General features: G+C 38.3%; 1 protein-coding gene across 1 annotated transcript in view; it reads right to left on the bottom strand.

Annotated features, from left to right (window-relative positions):
• Positions 1 to 24171, bottom strand: part of hibch (3-hydroxyisobutyryl-CoA hydrolase) — a 38749-nt gene that overhangs the window by 12771 nt on the left and 1807 nt on the right. Inside the window, exons 4-8 of the mRNA XM_052142628.1 lie at positions 23538 to 23622; positions 23256 to 23336; positions 23113 to 23165; positions 8659 to 8737; positions 2455 to 2600 (exon numbers count right to left, since the gene is read on the bottom strand). Of these exons, the coding sequence (XP_051998588.1) occupies positions 2455 to 2600; positions 8659 to 8737; positions 23113 to 23165; positions 23256 to 23336; positions 23538 to 23622 (444 nt within the window). The remainder of the gene's footprint in view (positions 1 to 2454; positions 2601 to 8658; positions 8738 to 23112; positions 23166 to 23255; positions 23337 to 23537; positions 23623 to 24171) is intronic.

The following is a 24171-nucleotide window of genomic DNA, read 5'->3' as shown; positions in this document are numbered from 1 at the left end:
AGAAAAGTATCGATATAAATATATATAAATACTTAGAATTCAATTAAATATTGCAAAGTATCAATATTAAATATTTCAATGCTTAAATTAAATTGAATACAGCAGTGTTATATATATATATATATATAATTCAATTAAATCCAGCAAGCTATCAACATAAATATACTTAAATACCTATAATTCAATTAAATAACACAAAGTATTAATATAAATGTACTAACATGCTTATAATTCAATTAAATCAAGAATACTATCAACATAAATACACTTATAATTCAACTGAATACAGAATATATATATATATATATATATATATATATATATATATATATATATATTATTATTATATACATCAAAATAAATATATTCAAACACATAAATACTTCAATTAATACAGCAAAAATAGTTACTGGTTACTAAAAATGTTTTTTATGGTCATTAGAGTAGCATGTTATGGGGTGAGCAAGCCAAACTCTACTGGAAATGGCTGTGAATATTTGTGTGGTGTACAGAGTTGCTGCCTATGTGGAATGTTCCAAATGGGTCACTTATGATATTCCATTTCAGTTCAGATGCTGCCATTTGTAGACAGCTTTCTTCTGCCTACATTTGCAGCTACCTTCTTAGGCAGCATCCTAACTGTAATTGAATTTCACAAGTACAATGTAATCAGTAGACATTAAGGCAGCCCACAACTAACCAGTATCAATAAGCCAGGCCAATTAATTGACTGATATTGGACCATTTTGAGATCATTTTCTTCAGTCATGTGTCCACTTGGCTGATTAGCAGAATTGTTTTCTCCCCTAGTGTCAGCGCCACCAATAGACTTTTCAATGGAAAATAATTTCTATTTACAATTGAAGAAAATATATAATAAATAATTTTGGCAAAATAAGTGTATAATTTCAGCAATTTTGTGTACATTTTATTTGCTGTTATTAAATAATGTTATATTATTGGCATTGCTGTATATTGGCTGTATATTTTTCTGCTTGCTAAAAAACAGCTAAGGGAGTCCAACACTATTCTCTGTATTTCACTGTGCCTCTGCATTCAACTTGTAAAATATTGTGTTATAAACAGCACATCTCAGCACACTTGGATTACAGGTACAGGTACTTGCAATCTGTCATGTTGAGAGCTTTTTCCTGCATATATTGTGTTACTGTATTAGGTTCTATTTGCACAACTTATCTCCACTTTACTGTTTTGTATTGTATACAGTATGTATATTCCACCAGGATATAGGAGGCATGACCTTTCATTCTCCCATCAGGGTTGTCACATATTTTGGAACAATTAATTTCCATGAATTTTCAAGATTTTTAAAGATTACTGTATAGAGATTGTACTTAGAAAAAAGCAATTTCTAGCCAATCAAATAACTAGATATATTCATTATAGAAATCCCACTATTTTTTCTGTGACTTTATACATTTCCATTACTTTTCCAGGCCTGAAAAATCCAATTTGTAATGTTTGCAGTACCTTCCCCATGTAATGCACATAGCTGAATGCTAACACAGCCTGACCTAATATAAAGTATTTTTTTCAGTGTTGCCTGAACATTGCTTGTAAAGCAAACTGAATCAGCTCACAACTAGTCATGCAGTACAAACTAATGCCCTCTCCTTGGAGTCCTTTACGGTTATTTTTATCACAGTTCACTTTTGTGTGTAGTGTGCATGCCAGTTCCTGCTGGTCGGCTGTCCTTGGCCGGAGGTGGTGTGTGTTTAGGCTTGTATGCTGCTCTCTCCAGCAGTGCCCGGTCCTAGTCCTCATTTTCACCTCTGGCACATAAACTGGGTGTAGTGTCAGGGCTCGGTCGCCCCCTGCTGCCAAAAGCTTGTGGGCAAGCCTGAAATACGCTGACTAATTCCTCTAACCTCAGTAACTTCTCTCATTTCACCATCAGAAGCAAGAAGTGCAGTCCAAAAGCCCAGGAGGGCTGCACCAGTACCCTTCAGACATCATTACCTTGAATTTTGAGATTAATCACCTCAAATGAGCTGTAAATGAGCTGTCCAAAAATCATTATTAGTGGTTGATTGATGCAGATTTTTCAATGGTCGATAGTTAGAGAGCAGAGTAGCATACTAATTCAATTTAATGGCAACACAAACACAACCACAGCCCCCCTTAATTTACTTAAAATTAAAAACATTTTTTTTTTTTTTTTTATATATTTAAACATTTTGCATTATCTGTTGTCAGTAAGATGACACAAGGGCTGTTAGCACAAGACGTAGTCTTGCATCCAGTAAATGTAAAAGTTAACTTTTAAAAACACATCTCAAGGCCACTGCGATCTGTTGCATTGTCCTGGGCCACAGCTAGCTGATTTTGAACACAAGAACACATCTTGAATGAATGCCACCTAACAATTGGACATAGTCTTAAAATGTCCAGATATCTACATATATCTGTCCATCACAAGTTCATATACAATACCTTCTCAGATTGCACAAAGTGAGTAGCCACACCGACTCTCTGCACATCTCTTCCTTTAAGACGGAACCCTGTCAGGGCGAGAAAAAGGCCCAGCTTGCCTTGGAGTCTAGGCAGGAAGTAGCCACCCCCAACATCTGGGAACAAACCTGCAGTAACACAACACACAAAACACATCATGAGACGACATGAGCCTACTGCCACTATAAACAAAATCAGTAGGGTTCCGGAATTAATAATCCCATTCATTTTCTTCATAGAAATATTGATTTTCAGTGATAATATATAGACCTTTCAATACAGACCTACCATGAGCTCTGAAGTTATAAAGTAAATGTACTGTACATGCTTCTGTAGAAGCCAAAAGTAACCCAATCAGAGAAGTTGCTGTTACCATGGAAATAAGAACTGAGCAATCAATCAATCTCAGTAACTACATTCTCAACTAACATGTTGTCTTTTATACTTATAGACAATAACTGTACATTTATATCTTTATATTATATTGTCATTGTACATTAAATTACATAATTCTTAATACTTTACAAGAAGAATAGTTTCATTTCCTAAAAAAACAAATTAAGTACACATTCTTGTACCTTTTTCCAGATTTTAAGACAAAAGTTATATAAAAAGCTCATTTGTATGGTTAATATTTTAGAACTCCTGAATTTTAAAAATGCCTATGGCGAAAATAAATGGGAAAAATACTTCCGGAATGAAGGCCGCTTGGTTTGGTTCAAGGCTTAGACCTGTCTAATGAGAAAAGCCTTTGGAAAGTTGGATGTCGAGAAACAAATTGTGTGGAACAAAGGCCACTGAATAAGCAACTTTATTCTGTTGTTTTAAACTAATTTTAATCCATAACAGTTTTTTTAAACCAATTGCCGATCTTAATAACATTTATTCACTGTGTAAGCCACAAAGTGATGGCCTACATCTATGCTTATACTTTCATGGAACAGTCTTTTCCTTCAACTCAAGCTCTTTACACAAGAAAAAGAGATTATTTTCAGGCCACAAGAGTGAAAATCAGCTATTTGTTATAATTCAACTAACTCAAGTGGTGTCACAAGGAACATCTCAACCGATTCTTCTCTATTATAATATTTGAATAAATGAAAATAGCATAATGATGCAAGAAGATTCACGGTAAAAGCCAAATACGCAGTTACAAATGATGCATCCGGTTATAAAATGCACTGTACACTCTGTGCAATTAAGTGATTGTACAGCATTTTTAATTATGGAGGATTTGGGTTTGAAATGACAACTTACTTAAGGCCTTTGCACAACAGAGGCAACTCAAAAATGCAAAACGATCGCCGTTAGCACATTCAGCCCTTTACAATATGTGGCACTAATCGACAAGCAATTTTACCCTGGTCTGGGAGGTGGCATAAAGCACCTCAAGGCACATTTCTGTGCTTCAGCACCACCAGTTGTGCCGATTTTGTTAACTGCAACTGCTCCTTACACGTGAACCAAAGCTCATATTTTATTGGTCGGGGCACTTCATTGGCGGGTGAAAAACAAAACAAAACTACACAATCACCAAATAAAATAAAAAATAACTAGCATTGTCAGCACGTGAATGTTCTCTCCAGGTGTGAATGGAATCCATTGTTTCTATTCAAAACGTTAATCACGGCAAGAAATAGCAGAAATAATTTGCGTTTGGTGTGCCAAGGCCTTAACCTTCCGATGTGCTTTTTTTTTGCGGCAAGGATGGGAAAATGACATCACTTCACTCATGCACGCCCAGCACGAGGTAACATTGTGAATAAAGCCTGACAGGATTAGGTCCCCTGACCTAAATCCAGGAGGCAAATGTAATATCATAAATGCAGATTATGAATGCCGTTTACCCATTCCCTTTGTCCCATGGGCAGCATGGTTTTGAGACACAAATAGCCTCATAATCCTTCAGAAGGAGTTGGTGGAGGGGAGGGGTTAAAGTTGAGGGGGTGGGGGGTTGCATTTTCGTCAAAACACAGATGGGTGGCACATTGTCAAAGATGGTGTCAATCAGTTGGTGGGTTGAGTAAATGCCAAAGCTCAGTATGAACTAATCAAGGCTACTGCTACCATGCTGGTGGTGATGCTTTCCCTCTAGAAACCTACTTAGCCTGGAGCTTTTAAAGCATATGACACACAGCACAAAAAATAAACTCAAAATCTGTTATTACACCACTTTGTAAACTGCACAAATGTCCCACACATGACTGGGCATCACTGTTATTTGATTTCTGTTTGAATACATCGAAATTTAAAATGTCATTTTTCGATATGAACGTTTTTTCGATGTTCAAGGCCAATCAACCTGGATACGGTTTGGATACACCAGTATGTAAATAGTTCAGATAAAACTTCAACCTGATCAGGTTTCGACAGCATTCCGACATAACACGACAACAAATTAGTTTCCCACTCGTAATTATTACTTTGTGGAGGCATTCATGTGCATTCAACTCATAAATATGATCATTCTGACATGATTTGAATGTACCAACTCTTTTAGTACAGCCACCAGCAGGTGTATGCAAAGACAATGTGCACAGACGCAGACTGTTAAAAACAACAAAAACTGGGGTGCATGTGGAAAGTCCACAGAACTTTTCAGCTGTGCTGATGATGAATTTGTAGTGGCCCCCAGAAAACCGAAGTATACATTTAGCCTTTAGGGGGTGATTACATGTAACACATTCTTGTGTTCAAAACAGTTAGGAGCGCAACAGAATGGAACAGGCTGCAGTGGTCTTGAGGCTCTTTTTAAAAAAAATGTGAACTACTAGCAACTGGATTAAAATGAGCAAAACTCAAAAATATATAATGTAGATAACCTAGTTGACCTCATTAATTGACTAGTCGATTATTGGATGACTACAGTTTTTTTTGTAGCTGTAAATAGTTCAACATCCGCATACCGAGGAGAAAGAACTACAAGGAACTACCCAGATCTGAGACAGATGAGGCTGGCCGCCTTATAGCAGAATAAACCGTTAAGACAAGTGCAAAGCCAAAGAAGATTATTAATTGAGCTGGGGTTGAGACGTAGAGGCTCTTAATGGAATTACTAGGTGACGGTGCCCAGCAGAGACCAGTGGACATTCAATCCTTCAAACAAACACACTCACAGACGCTTAACATATGTCACAGACTGTGAGTAGCACTACTTGCTGCCTCTCCAACAGATTCACAGGGAGTCTTTGCCTAAGGCTTGCAGGAGTTAAGGACACTTTACAGCTCAAAAGGAAATGCCTTTAAGAGCTCTCATTATGAGTTCACAATAAATGACAATAGTTGAAGAATACTTCTGCCTACATGTTTAGAGCATGTGATAGGGATGAGGGCAGAGCATTCATCATAGACAATATAATTTATATGGCATCAATACTCCAGACATACCAATCACAGGGTGTGATTAAACAGTTATTTGCTGGAATGAAAAGCCAGAAAAATAAAAAACATACACAATAAAAGTGAGGTGCCGTGCAGAAGGATATATTCCAAGAGCATGGTTGTGTAAGATGGACCTGGAAACATTAATTTGATAAATTATACAGTAAAAAATGATACGTCTTCAATGGCATATAAATAAGAATGATACAAAATATTTTCTTAAACTTTAATAAACAAGTAAAAGACTGAGCTAATTTCGTAAATGTGGTGTTGGAGTTGTATTTGACTTACTAAACAGCAAGTCACTGCTTAAATTGATGTCTAAATCGAGAATTGTTCCTGTGTATCTGTGATACTTAAAGATGTTTAGTATTTTTCAAATCAAATCACTTTGTCACACGTGTGTGGGTATATACTGTATATACTGTTCTTAAGACCAGCATCTTATTTTCCTCCTCAAAAGTACCAAAAAATAATTATTTGAGGAATCAATTAGAAATCGGAATTTAAACCAAAATCTTTAAATACTTACAATTCCCGTACCTATTTAAAACTATATCCATACTTTAAAATATGGACACACTTTGAATTCCAAACAGGATAAATCAACTTCCAAAGGGCACTTGAAGGGAACCCAATTATGATGGCCATGCTGTAAGATTTTCAGAGAAAAAACAGAATTTCAGAGTTCCAAATAAACTTAATTTTTGAGCCCCACACCTTTCAGCCCTCCAAAGCTCTCTCAATGGATAGTGAAGTCTCCAAAGGGAATAGGGCATAGGGACTTCTGAATGAAATGCACCCACAGTGAGCCATGGTGCTTATAATGTATGGACGATACAATGTGCGTCCCAAAAATATTGCAGAAGTCTGCAGTTATGTCATTTTGTTGACTAAAGGAGCAAGTAGTGTTTACACTGAAAATGCAACAAAACATTCCACAGAGTGTGGAATGTTAGACACTTCATGCTCTCAGTGCTCGCAGCTTGTCGTCCGTAGCGAAAGGGGCAGAGATACCTGGCTGCTCTGCTGGTCTGACAAAACAATTGTAAGTAATAGAGAAATGAGAACTTCAGTGAAGACAGACTTACAAATGTCAGTTGAATGCTTTTCCATCACCCCACACTGTGTGAATATGTACGTTGTTTGAGATACAAGTGTTGAACTAAGGTTGAACTAACACATCGCATACATTTGAAACTTCACTTCCGTCAGCTGTTAAGTGGCGAATGCTTCCGGGAAGCAAAAAAGCGCTAAGCATTTAATTTGGGATGAGACTACACTTTATACACTACATGGTTTTTAGTGTATATTGTAAGTGCATAATGTATGGTGTGTAATTTGAGACATGGCAACAGGTTCGAGTCTGGCCTACAATGTTTAAAATGTTAAAATCCCAAAATATGTAGTATGTACACAAAAAATACGCAGCTGATAATATAGTCTGGTCATTCCACCGAAGCACCAAGGTACTGACACCATTCACTGACCTGTTCACGGGTAAAAACACTCCATACAAAAAGAGTTGACAAACCTAGACCAGATGAGATGTTATAAAATGAAATCGGCATACTGCAGCGCACAGGTCATCTGCTGGCTTTACAGTAGAAACAAAACCAACCCACTTACATATCAGCGACAGATTAATCAGATGTCGTCCGCATGGCCAGAATTCCTTCCATTAGCAAAGGGAGCTTCACACTGTCTGTGGACTGTTTTTAGCATGCCTCTCTTTCACATCAGACAGGTGCTTCACTCCATGCACTGCCTCTCAATACTGTTTCCACATTAAACTGTCCTGAACCATTTCCTGTGATAGATTGGTTTGAGAAATCTTTGTGTTGGGCAGAGAGTGCAGAAGGGAAGAGATTACACAGGCACTATCGTTTTTTTAGTTATAAAAGATGAATTTCAGAGCCAGATGTAAGGCATCTTCAACTCAAGCTGGTTTCCATCTGTCTTGTTTGGCCATTTTTACTATATGAGGCAAGAGCTGGGAAGACACCAAGGTGTATAAATCACTGCCAAAGCAAATATTGACCAGATTACATGACACTGGGGGAAAAAATAAAGAAGTAAAAACCGATAACATAAGAATAAATCGTGAAGAATCTAAACCTAATAGTTTTGAATTGTAAAGCATTTTGTTTTAGGATAATAATCAAAAATGTCAGAAATATCTTGTTCCGTACTTCCGCAACGTTCTGATATCTAACTATGACAGTTGAATACATTTTAACACAACCGCCCACATTAACACATCAATAGCTCCTATTCGATGTTCAGAACTTGTTCAGAACATTTCTAACAGTAAAAAGTGAGAAAGTCCATCAAACCTTGAGACTCTTAATATCATTCTGAACGATCCCCGATTTAAAAACGATTGGCTCAAGTTTATTTTTTAAATAAACCGATCTCCGATCATTTCAGTCCAATCTTAACGTTATTGTGGCACGTTTTTGCGCAAACTGTTGTTAACCTGTCGTAAATAGTTTTTAGTGCAAAAATAACTTACATTATAAGTGGACCTCAAGGAAATAAATTAAATAATAAAACAATTATATTAAACTTTTCAATAAAAAAAAAAATACTATTTAAATGGATGTTTACTTTTTTTTTTTTTTAGCAAGAGCTATGGTTTACATTTACATTTTACATCCATTTTTGGGGGTAAAGTACTATTGATTCCTGTGAATTCAATGCCCATCCATCTTGCATTATTAATGAAAACTTGTCTCAAATTATAGCCCATTCACAGCCCACAGGGAGAGAAGAGAACAGATTACAGGACAGACTGCCCCTTACCAATGCCCGTCTCTGGCATGGCGAACAGTGTCTTCTCAGTGGCCACACGAAACCGCCCATGGACTGAAAGACCAACACCCTGCAAAAAGAAAGAGAAAACAATAAAGACATTGACAACAGCAGGAAACAATAAGTGGGTACAATGTTCACCAGATGGAGAGAGAGCCGTAGAATCATGGTAAAGTCTCCACAATCATTCAAAATTAATAGTTTAAAGGAATAGTTTACCCTAATATAAAAATTCTGTCATTATTTACTCACCGTGATGTCATTGATGCAGTAATTTTTCATGGAACAGGAAAGGAAAATTTTGAAAAAAATCTTAAATCACTCAAAAACCAGATCAGTCCGACTGGTGAATGCAACATTTGAGCCTTGTCAATTAACTGGTTAATCTGGTTCCCGAATCTGACTGAACGATTGGTTCCCGAATCTGACTGAACGATTGGTTCCCGAATCTGACTGAACGATTGGTTCCCGAATCTGACTGATCGATTGGTTCCCAAAACTGACTGATTGATTGGTTCCCGAATCTGACTGAACGATTTGTTCCTGAATCTGACTGAACGATTTGTTCATGAAATGACAGATCCAGTTCTTAAGATCAAACTTATCGATCTGGTCACAGGTGGACTACTATTGCATGGCTGGAATATAGTGCATGCATGATATAGACTAATTTGCTGGTGCTTTTTAGTATTTTCTGTAATTTTAGGAGCTTGAAAGCAACAATAAATTGTCGTTATATAAAAACAAGCTGCGTAAATATTCTTCAAATTTTCACCTTTCGGGGCATGAAGGTGGGTAAATTTTAGCTGCTCCTTGAACGTTGTGCATCATATTCACAGTGTCAGGACTTTCCTTAAAGCACTGCAGCAAAGTGAAGCACCAACAGCACTGCAACAGCATTATTAAGGGGCATGAAGGTGGGTAAATTTTAGCTGCTCCTTGAACGTTGTGCATCATATTCACAGTGTCAGGACTTTCCTTAAAGCACTGCAGCAAAGTGAAGCACCAACAGCACTGCAACAGCATTATGGTCAATTAGTATTGTCTGAGACCCAGCATCATGACAGCACAAGTAGCACACACAGGAATGGAACAACAAACAAATATTCCACACTGTACAGCACACTGTATCTTTATGCATGCTTACACTCCACAGCCTGTCTACGCATTGTGTAGGATTATACAAAAGCAGCACAGTACAACAACAGGGCAAGCTCAGCAGACGGCTGATAGTCTGGATGCCTTGAAGGCATAGCCGAAAGGTCACCAAATCTTGTTAGTACTAGTGACAGACTGATTAATAGGCCAAGATTTGAACATTTTGAGTTTATTGACTTTGGCTGCTTTAGGTAACCATTTCCAAAATCTACCAAAATTTAAGGGAGATTCAAGAAAATCATTGAATTGCAATACTATGCATACAGTACATCAGAATTATATTAGATATTGGCTCTATATAGATATCGGTATTTTCATCTGCAATTGAAAAACCCCTATCAGTTGACCACTAAGGAAAAAAAATAATAATTTCATGATAAAATAAATGTCATCAAGATTTATTTATAAAATTCTTTGCTAAAGAACGAAAACAATGCTGAAAAGTTAAAATGTACACTGAAGAACGAATGAAAACTCAAATTACTGAGAATATTATTAGTTTTTATATTTTTAACAATGCTGGATGGTCTGATTTAATGAATCACCAAAGCGAGACATTGTATGTCAGAAATAACCACCTAATTAGAAGCAGCCATCTGATTGACATGTAAAACAACCAATCACAGTTCACTTGTTGCATTTTATGCTAGTGTTTTGTGTCATTATATGCAGATGGAACAATTTGTGGTGCTGTCTAAAAAGGAGCGAAAACTAAAACCGAACCGAAATAAAAAAAACTAAACTAAAACTAAACAAAAATTGAAAATTAATATACATCACCAAACGAAAATACATCATTTTGGTCATATTTAAATAAAAATATACAGCCTGAACGAACTTTAAAAGTGTAGTGATAAATTAACCTCAGCAAATGGTAATTATGAACTTATTCTTTGTCGCCACTCCAAAACTTGGCCCAACTCTTTCATAGTAAAGATTGATCCACAACTGAATGCAACTAAATATTAACCACAGGTCTAAGACTTGACTTCAATAAATTTAGCTGATGTGACTTGCCAGATCACTTCACATGACGGACAAAGACTCATTACGTTTGACAAGATAGATGTTATAAAATCATTAATAACAAGACCACCTGGGAACTACAAGCTCAACGGGGCTGCTCATTAAAAAACAATAATCATCTATTTCTAGGAATTTGAGCTGCATGTTATGAACAGAGCAGCACATATGTCATCTACATTAAAAACATTTTTTTACACACGATAAACTCACTACACCGATTACAAAGTTAGCACAATCTGTACTTCACTGCATTTCAGACTGAACAGCTGAAAACAACTTGCTTCACAACTCGCTTTTGGCGCCCCTCTGAGGACGAGCGCAGATGAGTTGTAAAACCAGTGGACCCCAGTGGACAAAGCAGTAAGTGTTGTTGGGCGTCATCATTTTGAGATCAGTCTGCAGAAAACACACACTTCACCTTTAACAGCTGTGTGAATAATTCTTATGTAAAGTTATTTTTTCATTTGATAACATATTTGTCTACTGAGTCAAATGGGAAACACATGCTGTAGGGGCATCTAATCACTCACCTAGAATCATTGGAAACTCTCATATTCTTTTAAATGTTTGTCTGGAACCTGACAGAACACTTGCATACACTGCAGCCAGCTTATAAATTTAAGAATATTCTGCAGGATGGAAAACATTACCTTTTAAAAACAGCAGAACAGCCATTTTGATAAAAATGTTTAAAGACAAATTTATTCTGGTAGTTATCAGCCTGGAAGAGCTCTCCAAACAATCCATCAAAGGTTTAAGAACAAAATAAGGCAAACAGGTTTATCAGGTACCTGGCAAAGTTTTCCATACTTAAAATACAATATCTATAAAAGGCAAGCAGTGACAAATTACTATAAATAATAATAACTTAAAATTGCAATATCAACAGCCAAACATACTAGGCTATATATAAGACATATGCAGCCTCAGGTGGAAAGTAGGTTTTTAGCATCAAAATGTTGAAGTCTTGCTTTTCTTGCTTGAAGTTTAAATCTGGTGCACTCTGAATTAATATAAATTTGACCAATAGGGATCTAAACATTATAGATTAATTTCCTGGCTTAATATAAAGACAAAATAAATGCTGCAGTGTTGCTGAAAGTGGAGTAGATTTTCTTCTTACAATTGATTAAAAAAAGAAGAATAAGAGGATAGCATATTATCCTGTTTTCTATATTTATCATCCGCCCCTAAACTCTGTCCCAAAGCAGAGCAGTGCCAGAGGCCTACACACAAACACACACAGCAAACTAGATGGTAACTTAGAGCACAATTACAGTGGTGTCCAAATGTCTGAGACACCCAGTGAAAAAGCTTACATTTTCCATTTTTGTCATTTAATAGAAAATGTTCATTACAAAATTACATTATCGGTATTACAATTTGAGGGATATACATACATAAATTCTCTGACAAAAATGTAATGAATTCCAGAACTTTTTAATATTTGGTCCATCCACCTTTTGCTTAAAATGACAGCATGCGAGTTTGTACAAAACAGTATCATTCTATCAGCTAAAAAGACAACCTTCTGGAAATATGCAGAAACTGCCCAGGAAAATCAGATAATGACACGCAAAAAAAGTATTAAAGGTGTGGTGGTGGCTGCCCTCTGACAGGCTAGTGAGTGAGATCAAAGACATGCTCATAGATCACCCTGCGCCTCCAACTGATTTCACTGCAGGCGTGTGGTATGAGGTTACAGACCTTGTGAGTGATTTCATATTTTTTCCATTACTTAAAGTCTTCCATAAACAGAGATTCAGGTGGACCACTAAGGAAAATCATTTTGATGTTCAGGATTATTTATTGGATATTATTGTTATGTAGTGGATATACTATCACTCATTTTGACGTGACTTCTAAATACTGATCATAAAAGACTGCTGTAGACCAAGTATGAGGGGAATTTACAAGTAGAGTTGTAGCTTAAACTAGATTTGGTAGAAGAATAGTGTTAAAGTTTTAGTTACACTAAGGCCTTTTTCACATCGCAAGCATGAGCAGCACATGAGCAGAGAGTGAAAAGAGCGTATTCATTTAGGCGCCGTGTTAATAGATTAGAGCAGGAGTTCTCAAACTTAAGTCAGGCTCTCCAGAGAGGCTCTACCTTAACTTAATTGTGTTAAGTGAAGTATGGACATTTGTCTCTTTGGATATACACACAAAATGTAAGTGTAGTGAAGGACCATTGTGTTTGTCTGCTGCGTATGCATTGAATGTGCAAAGATGTGAAGATTTGAGCTGTTCTTTAAATGCAATTTATTTGAAGCAGGAATGAGCAATGCATTATACCATAATAAACTACGATCAGGAGCATGCCAAGGCACAAGTTTAACGGCATCAACGGCAGTTGACTTCCTCGATTTAGGACGACTTCACCAGAGTTTCACATGAACTGTACGCCAGATCACCTTTTTAAGTGGTCTCAGATGTGGTTCTCAAGTTCAGAAAACAGCTTTCACATCTTCCAAACAAAACAAACTTTGATGTCAAAACAACCCAGTTGTGCACTAAAAGTGCTTTTGTGAAACCACAAAAAATGTGGTTCCACAAAATGTGGTGGAGCGTTTGTCTGGAGAGAGAGAGAAGCGGTAAGGGTGCACACACCTGAGCACAATATGTCTAACACCTGTTTCTGATTGCAGTGAGCAATAGGGAGAGCGATATAAGGAGGATCCACGGTAGAGACTGTGAGAGAGCGCATATCCGAGGGTGGAGCCTTCCTACTCTCTCTCCCCTCCCTCTTGTTTTTCCCCTGCTCTTCTCTCTCACTCTGTCCCTGTCATGCAGCCTATCCCGCTACCCTGGAGGTGAGGAAAGGTACAGCTGAAGCCGGCTCCCTGTTACTGGGGGGTTCCCTGCTGCCGGTGACCCCGATATCACTTTGCTCTCCCCCTCAGATTGTTGAACCCGCTGTTGCAAGTGCAGGTGTAACATCTGGACTGGCCAGTTGGAGTCACTGTGACCAATGCACAGTGATGAAGGTGGGAACATTGGTCCGGGACCCTGAAACTCTGCGGGCTGCCACCGATCAAGCTGAAGCATACAGAATACCTGTGAGTATCAGGGGAAGTACATATCATGTCTTGCTGGATACTGGGTGAAATCCGACTGCCAGTCATTATTACATTTTGGGGTAAAAAGCATAGAGTGGAGGCTGCGGTTAGTTCCCGTCTCACCCATCCACTAATTCTGGGGATTAACTGGCCAAAATTTGAAACTCTATTAAAAGGAATATGTGCGGATGGTCTTGCGAGAAAGAGTTGTTGGATGACGCAAGGAAGGGGGATGTCCACACTTCCCCAACCCTGGAAGATTCCCTGCAGGTGATTTCCCTCTGGAGCAGATGTGAGACAAAACCCTGAGACAAGCCTTCAGCCAAGTGAAAGTAATTAATTACCTTCAGCCAAACATTGAACTCTCAAACTCATATTTTTCTATTATGAATGATCAGTAGTATCGAGTGATGCAGGACCCTCAGACAAAAGAAGATACAACCCAGTTGTTGATACCAAAGAGCCGTTGGGAAACGTTATTCCAGACGGCTCATCATAGTCCTATGGCAGGTCACTTAGGGCGAGAAAAAAACACTAAACTGTCTAATGGCCTGTTTCTATTAGCCGGCATTCACTGGGATCTTTGTAGGTGGTGTGCGGCATGCCGTGAATATCAGCTGATGAATCCACCGGCTACCCCAAGAGTGCCTTTGAGCCTGCTTCCTTTGATCGAGGTCCCCTTTGAAAGAATTGGTATGGACCTCGTCGGGCCATTAGAGTAGATGGCACACATACATGATTTTGTTTTGGTTCTGGTGGACTATGCAACGCGATATCCAGAAGCAGTGCCCTGTGCAACATCTCGGCATGTAGTGTTGCGGAGGCACTCTTCAGAATTATCTCCCGAGTGGGGATTCCAAAAGAAATCCTCACCAATCAGGGCACTACATTTATGTCATGGACACTACGCGAACTGTACGAATTATTGGGTATTACATCGATTTGCACCAGTGTTTATCACCCGCAAACAGATAGGTTGGTGGAACGATTTAATAAAACCCTGAAGAATATGATTCTTAAGTTTGTACACAAGGATGCTAGAAATAGGGTCGTATGATAGGGGAGCTTGGCTACGGGAATTTGCACCAGGAGACAAAGTCCTTGTATTGCTCCCAACCTCGAGCTCCATATTACTCGCCAAGTGCCAAGGGATCTTTGAGGTCACACGACGAGTGGGAGATCTCGATTATGAGGTACGAACAGATAGAGGTGATGCACGTCAAATATACCAACTAAACATCCTGAAATTATGGAGGGAGAAGGTTTCTGTGACATTGGCAATGGTAGTTCAGGAGAGGGCGGATCTTGGGTCAGAAGTGAACAAAAAAGCCAATCATGTCACTCCGGTCAATTGTGGAGACCACTTCTCACCGTCTCAAGTCAGACAAGTTGCCAACTTGCAGAAAGAATTTTCAGACATGTTCTTGCCTTGAGTACAAACCTCATACAGCACACCATCGAAACTATGCCCAGGGTAGTGGCACGCAGTCATCCTTACCGCCTTCCCGAGCACAAGAAAAAAGTAGTGCAGGAAGAATTACATGCAATGCTTGATATGGGGGTAAAAGAATAATCCCACAGGGATTGGTCCAGACCAGTCGTCCTAGTCCCTAAGAGCTACGGGTCGGTTCGATTGTGTGTAGGTTACAGAAAAGTCAGTGTGGTGTCTAAACTGCTCGATCGGTTAGGCACAGCTCGCTTTTACTCGATGCTGGATTTAACAAAGGGTTATTGGCAGATCCCCTTAACGCCGATGTCCCGTGGTGGAGCGATTTTTGGCCACCAAATCACAGAATTGTGATATATAAAATATATATAACATTTAAATTGTTTTAAAACATTGCCTTAGTCTTTCTTTACACATACCAGATGGCCCAGACACAGAGACTACAAGAGTGCAAATTGAAAGAAATTCCAGATACAGTTTATTGTGCTACTCCAATTCCAATCAATAATTACCAGAAGAAAAAAGTGGCACACAATACAGGATTTTTAATTATAACTACACTTGGGAATCTTATTTTGAAATGTCTGCACTCCCAGATGAGATGAAAATGATGGCTGATTCGCTGAGAAAGTGAATCTGATTCAAACTGCTAACCTGAGCTCCTGAGTTCAAACCCTCATTTCCTCATTGCCACGGTTCAAAGGAGTCATTTGTTCATGACTCTCTTGTGCTGGGTTGGTTGTTGTGTGCGGTGCAGCAAGCTTGTCAGAAACAGAACAGGTGACAAGTGGCGCAAGACACTGGTAGGGCTCGCTCTAAAGATATATTCAATAACTCACAAGATGATATCTGACGAAACTGCATGTGAACACACACAACCCGACTGTGGCCAATGGAAACTACATGTTAAATTATTGTCAAAATTAATAATTTCTGGTCGCATTTGCAACCATTTTAGTTGCAGTCTGGAGCCCTGCAGCAAGTGACATTTTAATCTTCAAATTGTCACAGGTCCTCTCATTAACCAGATTCAGAGTCCACCAAACTTGAACCTTCCTCTGCAGCACAGAGCTAATTTTTTCACATGAACATGCATTTTCGGTATTCCGTGTTCAGATGTGTTTGAATGGGAGTGAATGGAGTGGAGAAGAGAGGAAAAAGAAGAGAGGAAGAAGAAGAGAAGAAGCAGGGGACTAAGCAGTGAAAGAACTGAAATAGAAGAAGCAGAAGAAAATGAAGAAGAAGAGGAAAAGCGCAGAAGAGAGGAGGAAGAAGAAGAGAAGCAGAGGAAGAAAAGGAAGAAGCAGAGGAGAAAAGAGCAGGAGAGGAAGAAGCAGAGGAAGAAGCGAAGAAGCTGAGGAATAAGCAGCGGAAGAAAAGGAAAAAGCAGAGCAAGAAAAAGAAGCAAAAGAAGCAGAGGAAGAAGAGGAAAAAACAGAGGAACAAGCAGTGGAAGAATAGGAAGGAGAAGAGGAAGAAGTAGAAGAAGCAGAGTAATAAGCAGCAGAAGAACAGGACTCGGGAGGAAAAGAAGAGAAAAAAGCAGAGCAAGAAGAAGCAGAGGAAGAACAGGAAAAAGCAGAGGAATAAGTAGCAGAAGAATAGGAAGAGAGGAAGGAGAGGAAAAAGCAGAAGAAACAGCAGAGGAAGAAGAGAAGAAGCAGCATGGAAGAGGAAAAAGCAAAGGAATAGGAGAGGAATAAGAGGAAGAAGCAGAGAAATAAGCAATGGTAAAACAGTAAGAGAGGAAGAAATAGAAGATGAAGAAGCAGAGGAAGAAGAAAAGAAACAGATGACGAGAAGATGATGCAGAGGAAGAAGCAGAGGAAGAGAATGAGGAAAAAGCAGAGGGAGAACAGGAAAAAGGAGCAGAAGAGAGTAAGAGGCTGAAGAAAAGAAGAGAGAAGTAGAAAGAAGCAGAGGAAGAAGAGGAGGAACTGAGGAAGAAGCAGAGAAATGAGCAATGGAAGAACAGGAAGACAGGAAGAAGCAAAGGAAGAAGAGGAAGAGAATAAGAAGTAGGGGAAAAAGCAGAGGAAAGGAACAAGAGGAAGAAGCTGAAAAAGGAAGAGGAGAGGATGAAGCATTGGAATAAGAGGAATAAGCAGCAGAAGAACAGGAAGAAACAGAGGAAGAAGAAATGAAGCAGAGGAAGAATAAAGAGAAGAGGAAGAAGCAGAGTAAGAGGAAAGGAAGAAAAAAATACAATCTTTGATTAATATCAATACAGTGCTGCCTTGCAAGCACTGTAATGAAATAATTTACAATTATGTAGCTATGCAGACATTACACAACTCAGTATATGGAAAAAATCTATTTCTAGACCTAAGTGACATCTCAGACTAGCACAGCCTCATTGAACTCAACCCTGGGTGGCCATCCTAATCTTTAACCGTTCCTCCACTGAAACACTTTCTGAAGCAGTGCCTCAGCCTTCTAAAATCACTGATCAATCAAACATCTGGAGGTGACCGGATCCATTGCTGTCATGTGCATTCCTACTGCAAGAACTGCATAAAACTATGAAGAGAGTAATATTTCCAACTGCTCTGTCGTGCCTGTATAAAAGTTGGTGTTTAAAACTGTATCGGTACATATGTATGCATCATGATTATATAAGAATTGGCAAAACGCTGTTTAAAATAGTTTTACAATTAAGTGCATGTCACATAAATATAAATGTCAACAGCCAGGATCCCACTAGGATTCCGCGATCGCAAAATGCAATGCAAAATCGACCAAAAAGCGCATATTATGCGAGAGCTCGCAATTTTGACCAATATCCGCACTTTTAGCGAATAAAAGGGCCCAATTAAAAGCGGGTTTTTAATTTTGAACAATTACTGCACTGTTACTGTGGAAAATGGCTCAATCCAAACACATGTCAAAAAACGTTTTTACCCTGGTCTGTCAGCGCATTCTCATATGAATATGATGACTGATTGATGGTGGCTGACCGGCAGTACAATGAACAGAAATAAATCACATTTGCCAACAAAAGTAACAGCTAAAGACAATGCGAAACAATTTCCAAATGTTTTACATGAAAGTGGGGAGAAATTGTTTTGCACTCCATGCAACATTGTGCTGGAACACAAGAGAATGTCGACAATCAACAGCCACTTCGAATCAGCAAAGCATATGAGAATGTCAGAACATTTACCACAGCAGTGGCAGATCACCATGACTGAAGTGGTAGCAGGGAAGACTATGGAAATCGCTGAAAGAATCAAGGTGAGTGGTGTTTTACTCAAATTTTTACTCCGCTTACCTTGGCTTTAGAAGGATGGTCGGCACTCTTTTCTCCACAGTCTGTATATGGAGAGCGCTGCTCAAAGCACTGAGTGCAATTTGTCAGCTTTGCCTTTTAAACTCTCTGTTAAACTGAATACAGATCACGAAAGCACAAACATTCAGAAATGGAAATACTGTTTGAAAAGTATACGTCAACTACAATACTCTATTTTTATTTCTATATATTTTATCTAATGAACTGGTGCAATTGTTATTTTTAATATTTGTGAAGATTGGGTACACATTTGCACAGCAGTCAACATGCTCCTTTCCAAAAGTGATCACCCCAAAATGAGCCAGTTTCTGAAGGAGAGAGTCATCAATGGAGGTGCCTACCTCAGGGAGAATTCTTGCCTACCTCACAGAGACAGTGTTACTGGAGCAGTGCAACCATTCAACAGTTTCCATGACAGTGGTAAAATGTCTACAAGACTACAATATCTCCAATGATGATGTCATTGTCTTTGACACAGACAATGCTGCATAAATGGAGAAAGCCTACAAAGCTGCACTTCAGGCATTGTTCCCCAACTCCCTACATAACATGCATTGCTCACATCATGAATCTGATAGGTAGTGCTTTCCGTAAACCTTTTGATCAGCTGAACGCATTCATGCTAAGTTTTTCGCAGATATTTTACCAGGCAGGGGCCAGCAAAAGAAGATACCTCACCTTCCTCACCACCAAACTGGTAGGACGGAAGAGAGCAACTATGGCTCCCAATCCATGTGCATCACGTTGGTGCCAGAGTGCAGCACTCATGTTTCTCAGCAGTGCAGTACCACTCAGAGCAGTTTGGATACTACAAGGAGTTCATAGAAATACAGGTATAATTTAAATCTACATGCATTCTACAATTGTTTAAGTGATTGTCATTTATGTCATTGTAATTGGACATTTCACAGTGAGAATCTTTTTTTATTCCTTGTCATTCATTGGTGTGTGGCCGATGTGCACCACAGACTATAGAGAAACTCCATGAGATGCAACAAAATCAAGAGCTGGTTCGGTCGCTGCAGATTCAGCTGAACATTAGGCAGACAAGGCAGACAAGTGCAGTCATCCTGCAGATGAACGTGGCAGCCAACAAAGTGCTACAGTATGAGGCTTGTCCACACTACTTTGGGGCAGTGGTGGCTCAGTGGTTGAGGCTCAGGGTTACTGACCAGAAGGTCAGGGGTTCAAGCCCCAGTACCACCAAGATGCCACTGTTGGTCCCTTGAGCAAGGCACTTAACTCCAGGTTGTCCCTGTAATAAGTGCACTGTAAGTCGCTTTGGATAAAAGCCCCAGTACCAACAAGATGCCACTGTTGGTCCCTTGAGCAAGGCACTTAACTCCAGGTTGTCCCTGTAATAAGTGCACTGTAAGTCGCTTTGGATAAAAGCGTCTGCCAAATGCATAAATGTACTTTGATGCAGTTGACGACTTGCCCTTTGCTGTGAAAACAAAAATCTGTTGAATCTGCATACAGCAATGCAGAGGAAAAACGTACAAAGTACATGTCAGATGGACAGCCTGAAATGGACTTTCTTCAAGAAGTTAGGGTGTTTGATCCACAGCACATTGCTTTTATGGATGACATAGGCTATTCCAGGCTTCAGTAAGGTACCAAGAGATGAACTGGATGCCTACTTGACCAATGTTGGACCAGCAGCACTGAGAGCCACAGTGAGTGGGGTGGTGGATTTGGATATCTTCTGGGATGGACTTCAAGAGAGACTTCCTGTGTCGGAGCACACTGACCAAATGCTACAAAGATGCAGTCTCAAACTAAGCTGATGCGGAGCGAAGCAACAGTATGTACAAGCTTGTGTTTTCCAGCCATAGGCGATCAACCTCTAACAACAACCTACGAGCCTTCATGTACCACAACCAATGACTCTGCAGTGAAGCAACTGATATGGAGGAGGATAAAATGGCTGATTACACTGAGATATAGGCCTAGATGAGCTAGGCCCTTGGTCACCCCCACCTGAACTGAACACCTATGAAATGAACGTGAAAAAAACAATCGCAAAATGTATAGCAAAATTTCAGAAAAGCTGCCGCAAAATCAAGTATTTTTGGCCGCAGAAATCACAAAAAACATTGCAAAATGTTTGGACTGTAAAGTGCAAAAGGCTTTATTTAAAAACAGATAAACATGGTCGGTGTGCGCTTCAGATTAAGATGCGCTGTTTTGTGCACGTACGGGGTTCATAGCCTCATGTTTTTAGCACTTTTAGAACAGTTAACATGCACGAAAAGTACAGAAGATTCAAGCAAAAAAAGTGATTTTACAAATCTACAAATGCAGAGATGACAACGTCTCACCAGATGCAGAACATTTTAAACTGTCAAACACACCGATAATGCACTTTCAGTGTCTCTAGGGGAAGGTAACGTAAAAAGGTCGAATCTTCAAAATAATGATAATTCAGTATTATATTATAACAGTACACTTGACTAAATAATGCTTTTTATTAAGATACAAGGCATCATTTTATAAAAATAAATAAATATTAATGTGCATATTAATGAAAGGGATAAAATCTCTTTCTCCCTTTTGTTCATTTAGTGAAAAACATGCCTTAATTATTAAATAGATTTTTATTCCATGCCTGAAAAATAATAAATCTACTTTGGATCATTTGGATGAAATTATGGCAATTTCTATAAAAAAAATAACAAACAAACACACACACACACACACACACACGCACACAAGTTTGATATAATGTACAGATTTAGTCTTATGGAAAGAAATTGTAACTTTTTTACATAAAAGTGGCATTCAACTGATCACAATGTATATTCAGGACATTAATAACGTGAAAATGGATTATTACAATTTGAAAAACATTCAGAACTTCTTAAACTACTTCAGAGTTCTCATAAAAAAATCCTCCATGTGCAGCAATGTCAGCTTTGCAGATCTGTGGCATTATAGCTCTCAGTTTGTCCAGATACTCAGGTGACATTTCACCACACGCTTCCTGTAGCACTTGCCATAGATGTGGCTGTCTTGTCGGGGAATTCTCACACACTTTACAGTCTAGCTGATCGTACAAAAGCTCAATTGGACTAAGATCCATAACACACTTTTCCAATTATCTGTTGTCAAATGTGTCTTTTTCTTTGCTCACTCTAACCTTTTGTTTTTCTGTTTCAAGCATTATATAGCCTTCATTCCTCAAAACAATGATTGACTGACAAGTTTCTAGAGAAAGCGGTATCTTTTTTTGCCATTTTTGAACTAATATTGACCTTAAGACATGCCAGTTTATTGCATACTGAGGCAACACAAAAACAAACACAAAGACAATGTTAAGCTTCATTTAATAAACCAAATACCTTTCAACTGTGTTTGATATAATGGCAACTGATTTTCTATTCCAAAATTAGCAATTTAGCATGATTACTCAAGGATAATGTGTTGGAGTGATGGCTGCTGGAAATAGAGCCTGTCTAGATTTGATCAAAAATGACTTTTTTCAAAAAGCGATGGTGCTGTTTTTTACATCAGTAATGTCCTGACAATATTGTGTGATCAGCTGAATGCCACTTTGGTGAATTAAAGTACCAATTTCCTTCTGAAACAGCAAAATCTGTACATTATTCCAAACTTGTACACACACACACACACACACACACACACACACACACAATATTGAATATCAATAGTCTAAAATATATCAAGATATATGTTTCATGTAATCTTATGTATAGTTTAACTGATCTGGAAATAGTAAGACCCAAGATAGAAATGAACTAAACAAAACAAGGTCACACTTCACATTAGTATTCATATCACAATATAATTACAAATGTTCTTAGTAATACAAATTAACAAATCCTACTTAATATGCAGCTTGTAAATACACATTAATATTGCTGCTATGATTAATTATAAATAGGTCTGTGAAGTATGCAACATTAATATTAAAAAAATATGGACAACAAATCCATATTCTTCCAATCAGAGCACACTTGAGAACTGAAAAATAAGAAACTGTTGGAATAGTTGGAAGAGCAGCTCATTGCTGACTCCTACTGGAAAAAATACATAAGTGCAGGATGGAAATTAAGAGGATTAAAAAAAGGTTTATGACTCATAATGCGACACAGCTCGCTTGTAGATCAGAATGGCTACAAGAATCAGCTAATAGGTCCTTAAATGGTGTAGTATTTTAAGCATCCGATTTCAAATAATAAAGTTAGATTCTAACAATAAACCAATCCTTTGTACATTATGTATGAAGGCAATGCTGCGGTGACAAGAATGGTATAACTACATGCATCATCATTAGCAAATATTTTATATGTAGCCGTTCAAACGCTTTGTCCATCATTAATATTTATTTTGTAAGCACAAGACAAGCTGGTCCACATCGCCCCTGGCCCTAAATCCGTAATTTAAGATACACAGCACCATCTGGCGGCGAACTTTAGTGGTGTCAATTTTAAATGAATACTTACTCCTCCCATTGTAATTCCATCAATTAGGGCCACATATGGTTTCTGACATGTACCTTAAAAAAATAAAAAATAACAACACATTAATAAACACATAATTGTGTTCATCAAACCTTAAAACTAGGAACAAAACTGTGAAAAAATACCAATAGTGTTGTTCAAAATGTACTCTTCACAGAAGAAGTCTTGAGCAAGGGAATCTCCAGATTTTCCAGCCTCTGTGACAGCTAGGGAAAACAATGGTAATATATTAATTCAGTGTGAATTGTAGTTCTGTTTATCTGTTTCACTACATTATCCATGTATCCATTTATGGCAAGGCAGGTTTATTATTTATAATATAATAAAACAGGTTGTTGTCAGAATTAATTAAAATAATGTTTATCATGACAACATCTGAGTTGTGAGTATCTGTAAGCAGCGATTACCTCTGATATCCCCACCAGCACAGAATGCCTTCCCCCCAGCTCCTTTTATGATCACTATATCAGTTTCTGAGTCGTTGTCCCACTTCTATAAAACAACATACAATTAACACTAGTCAACAGAACTGAGCTTTTAGATGGCTTATTTCCATTTGAATGACAGGTGACAGTATTTAGAATTAATAGATTTGAACAATTATACTTATTAGCGCACAAATATTTCCTTATGTCAAAATGTTTCCTTAGATTTATGTTAATTAGGCTGGCTTACAGGCAAGTTTTTCTCCATACAAGCTCTCACAAAAAACAATGTCAAGCAGATGAAATATCTTATAGCAAAGCAAAACTATAATTCAATATTGAAATTTAAATTTTATAGGGGCCATGACACGAGAAATCAAATTTTCATTGACATTTAAGAGGTCATTGTACTATAAAACTTAGTATTTGTTGAAACCAAGCTGCCAAAATGACTCGTCCTCTACTTTCTCCAAATTGTGATGTCACACTGTGTATCTGACTGCCTCCAAAACAACACACCAATGCCTAGTTTACCTTATCACTTCAGTAGCCCACCCAGTAGCAGTAAGCATTGAGATGGGAAGAGTGTGCAGGTCAGTCAAGAGCACACAGCCAA

The sequence above is a fragment of the Xyrauchen texanus genome, chromosome 14 (assembly GCF_025860055.1).
Source record: "Xyrauchen texanus isolate HMW12.3.18 chromosome 14, RBS_HiC_50CHRs, whole genome shotgun sequence".
In the NCBI taxonomy this organism is placed as follows: Eukaryota; Metazoa; Chordata; class Actinopteri; order Cypriniformes; family Catostomidae; genus Xyrauchen; species Xyrauchen texanus.
This window is presented reverse-complemented; position numbering and strand designations above follow the sequence as displayed.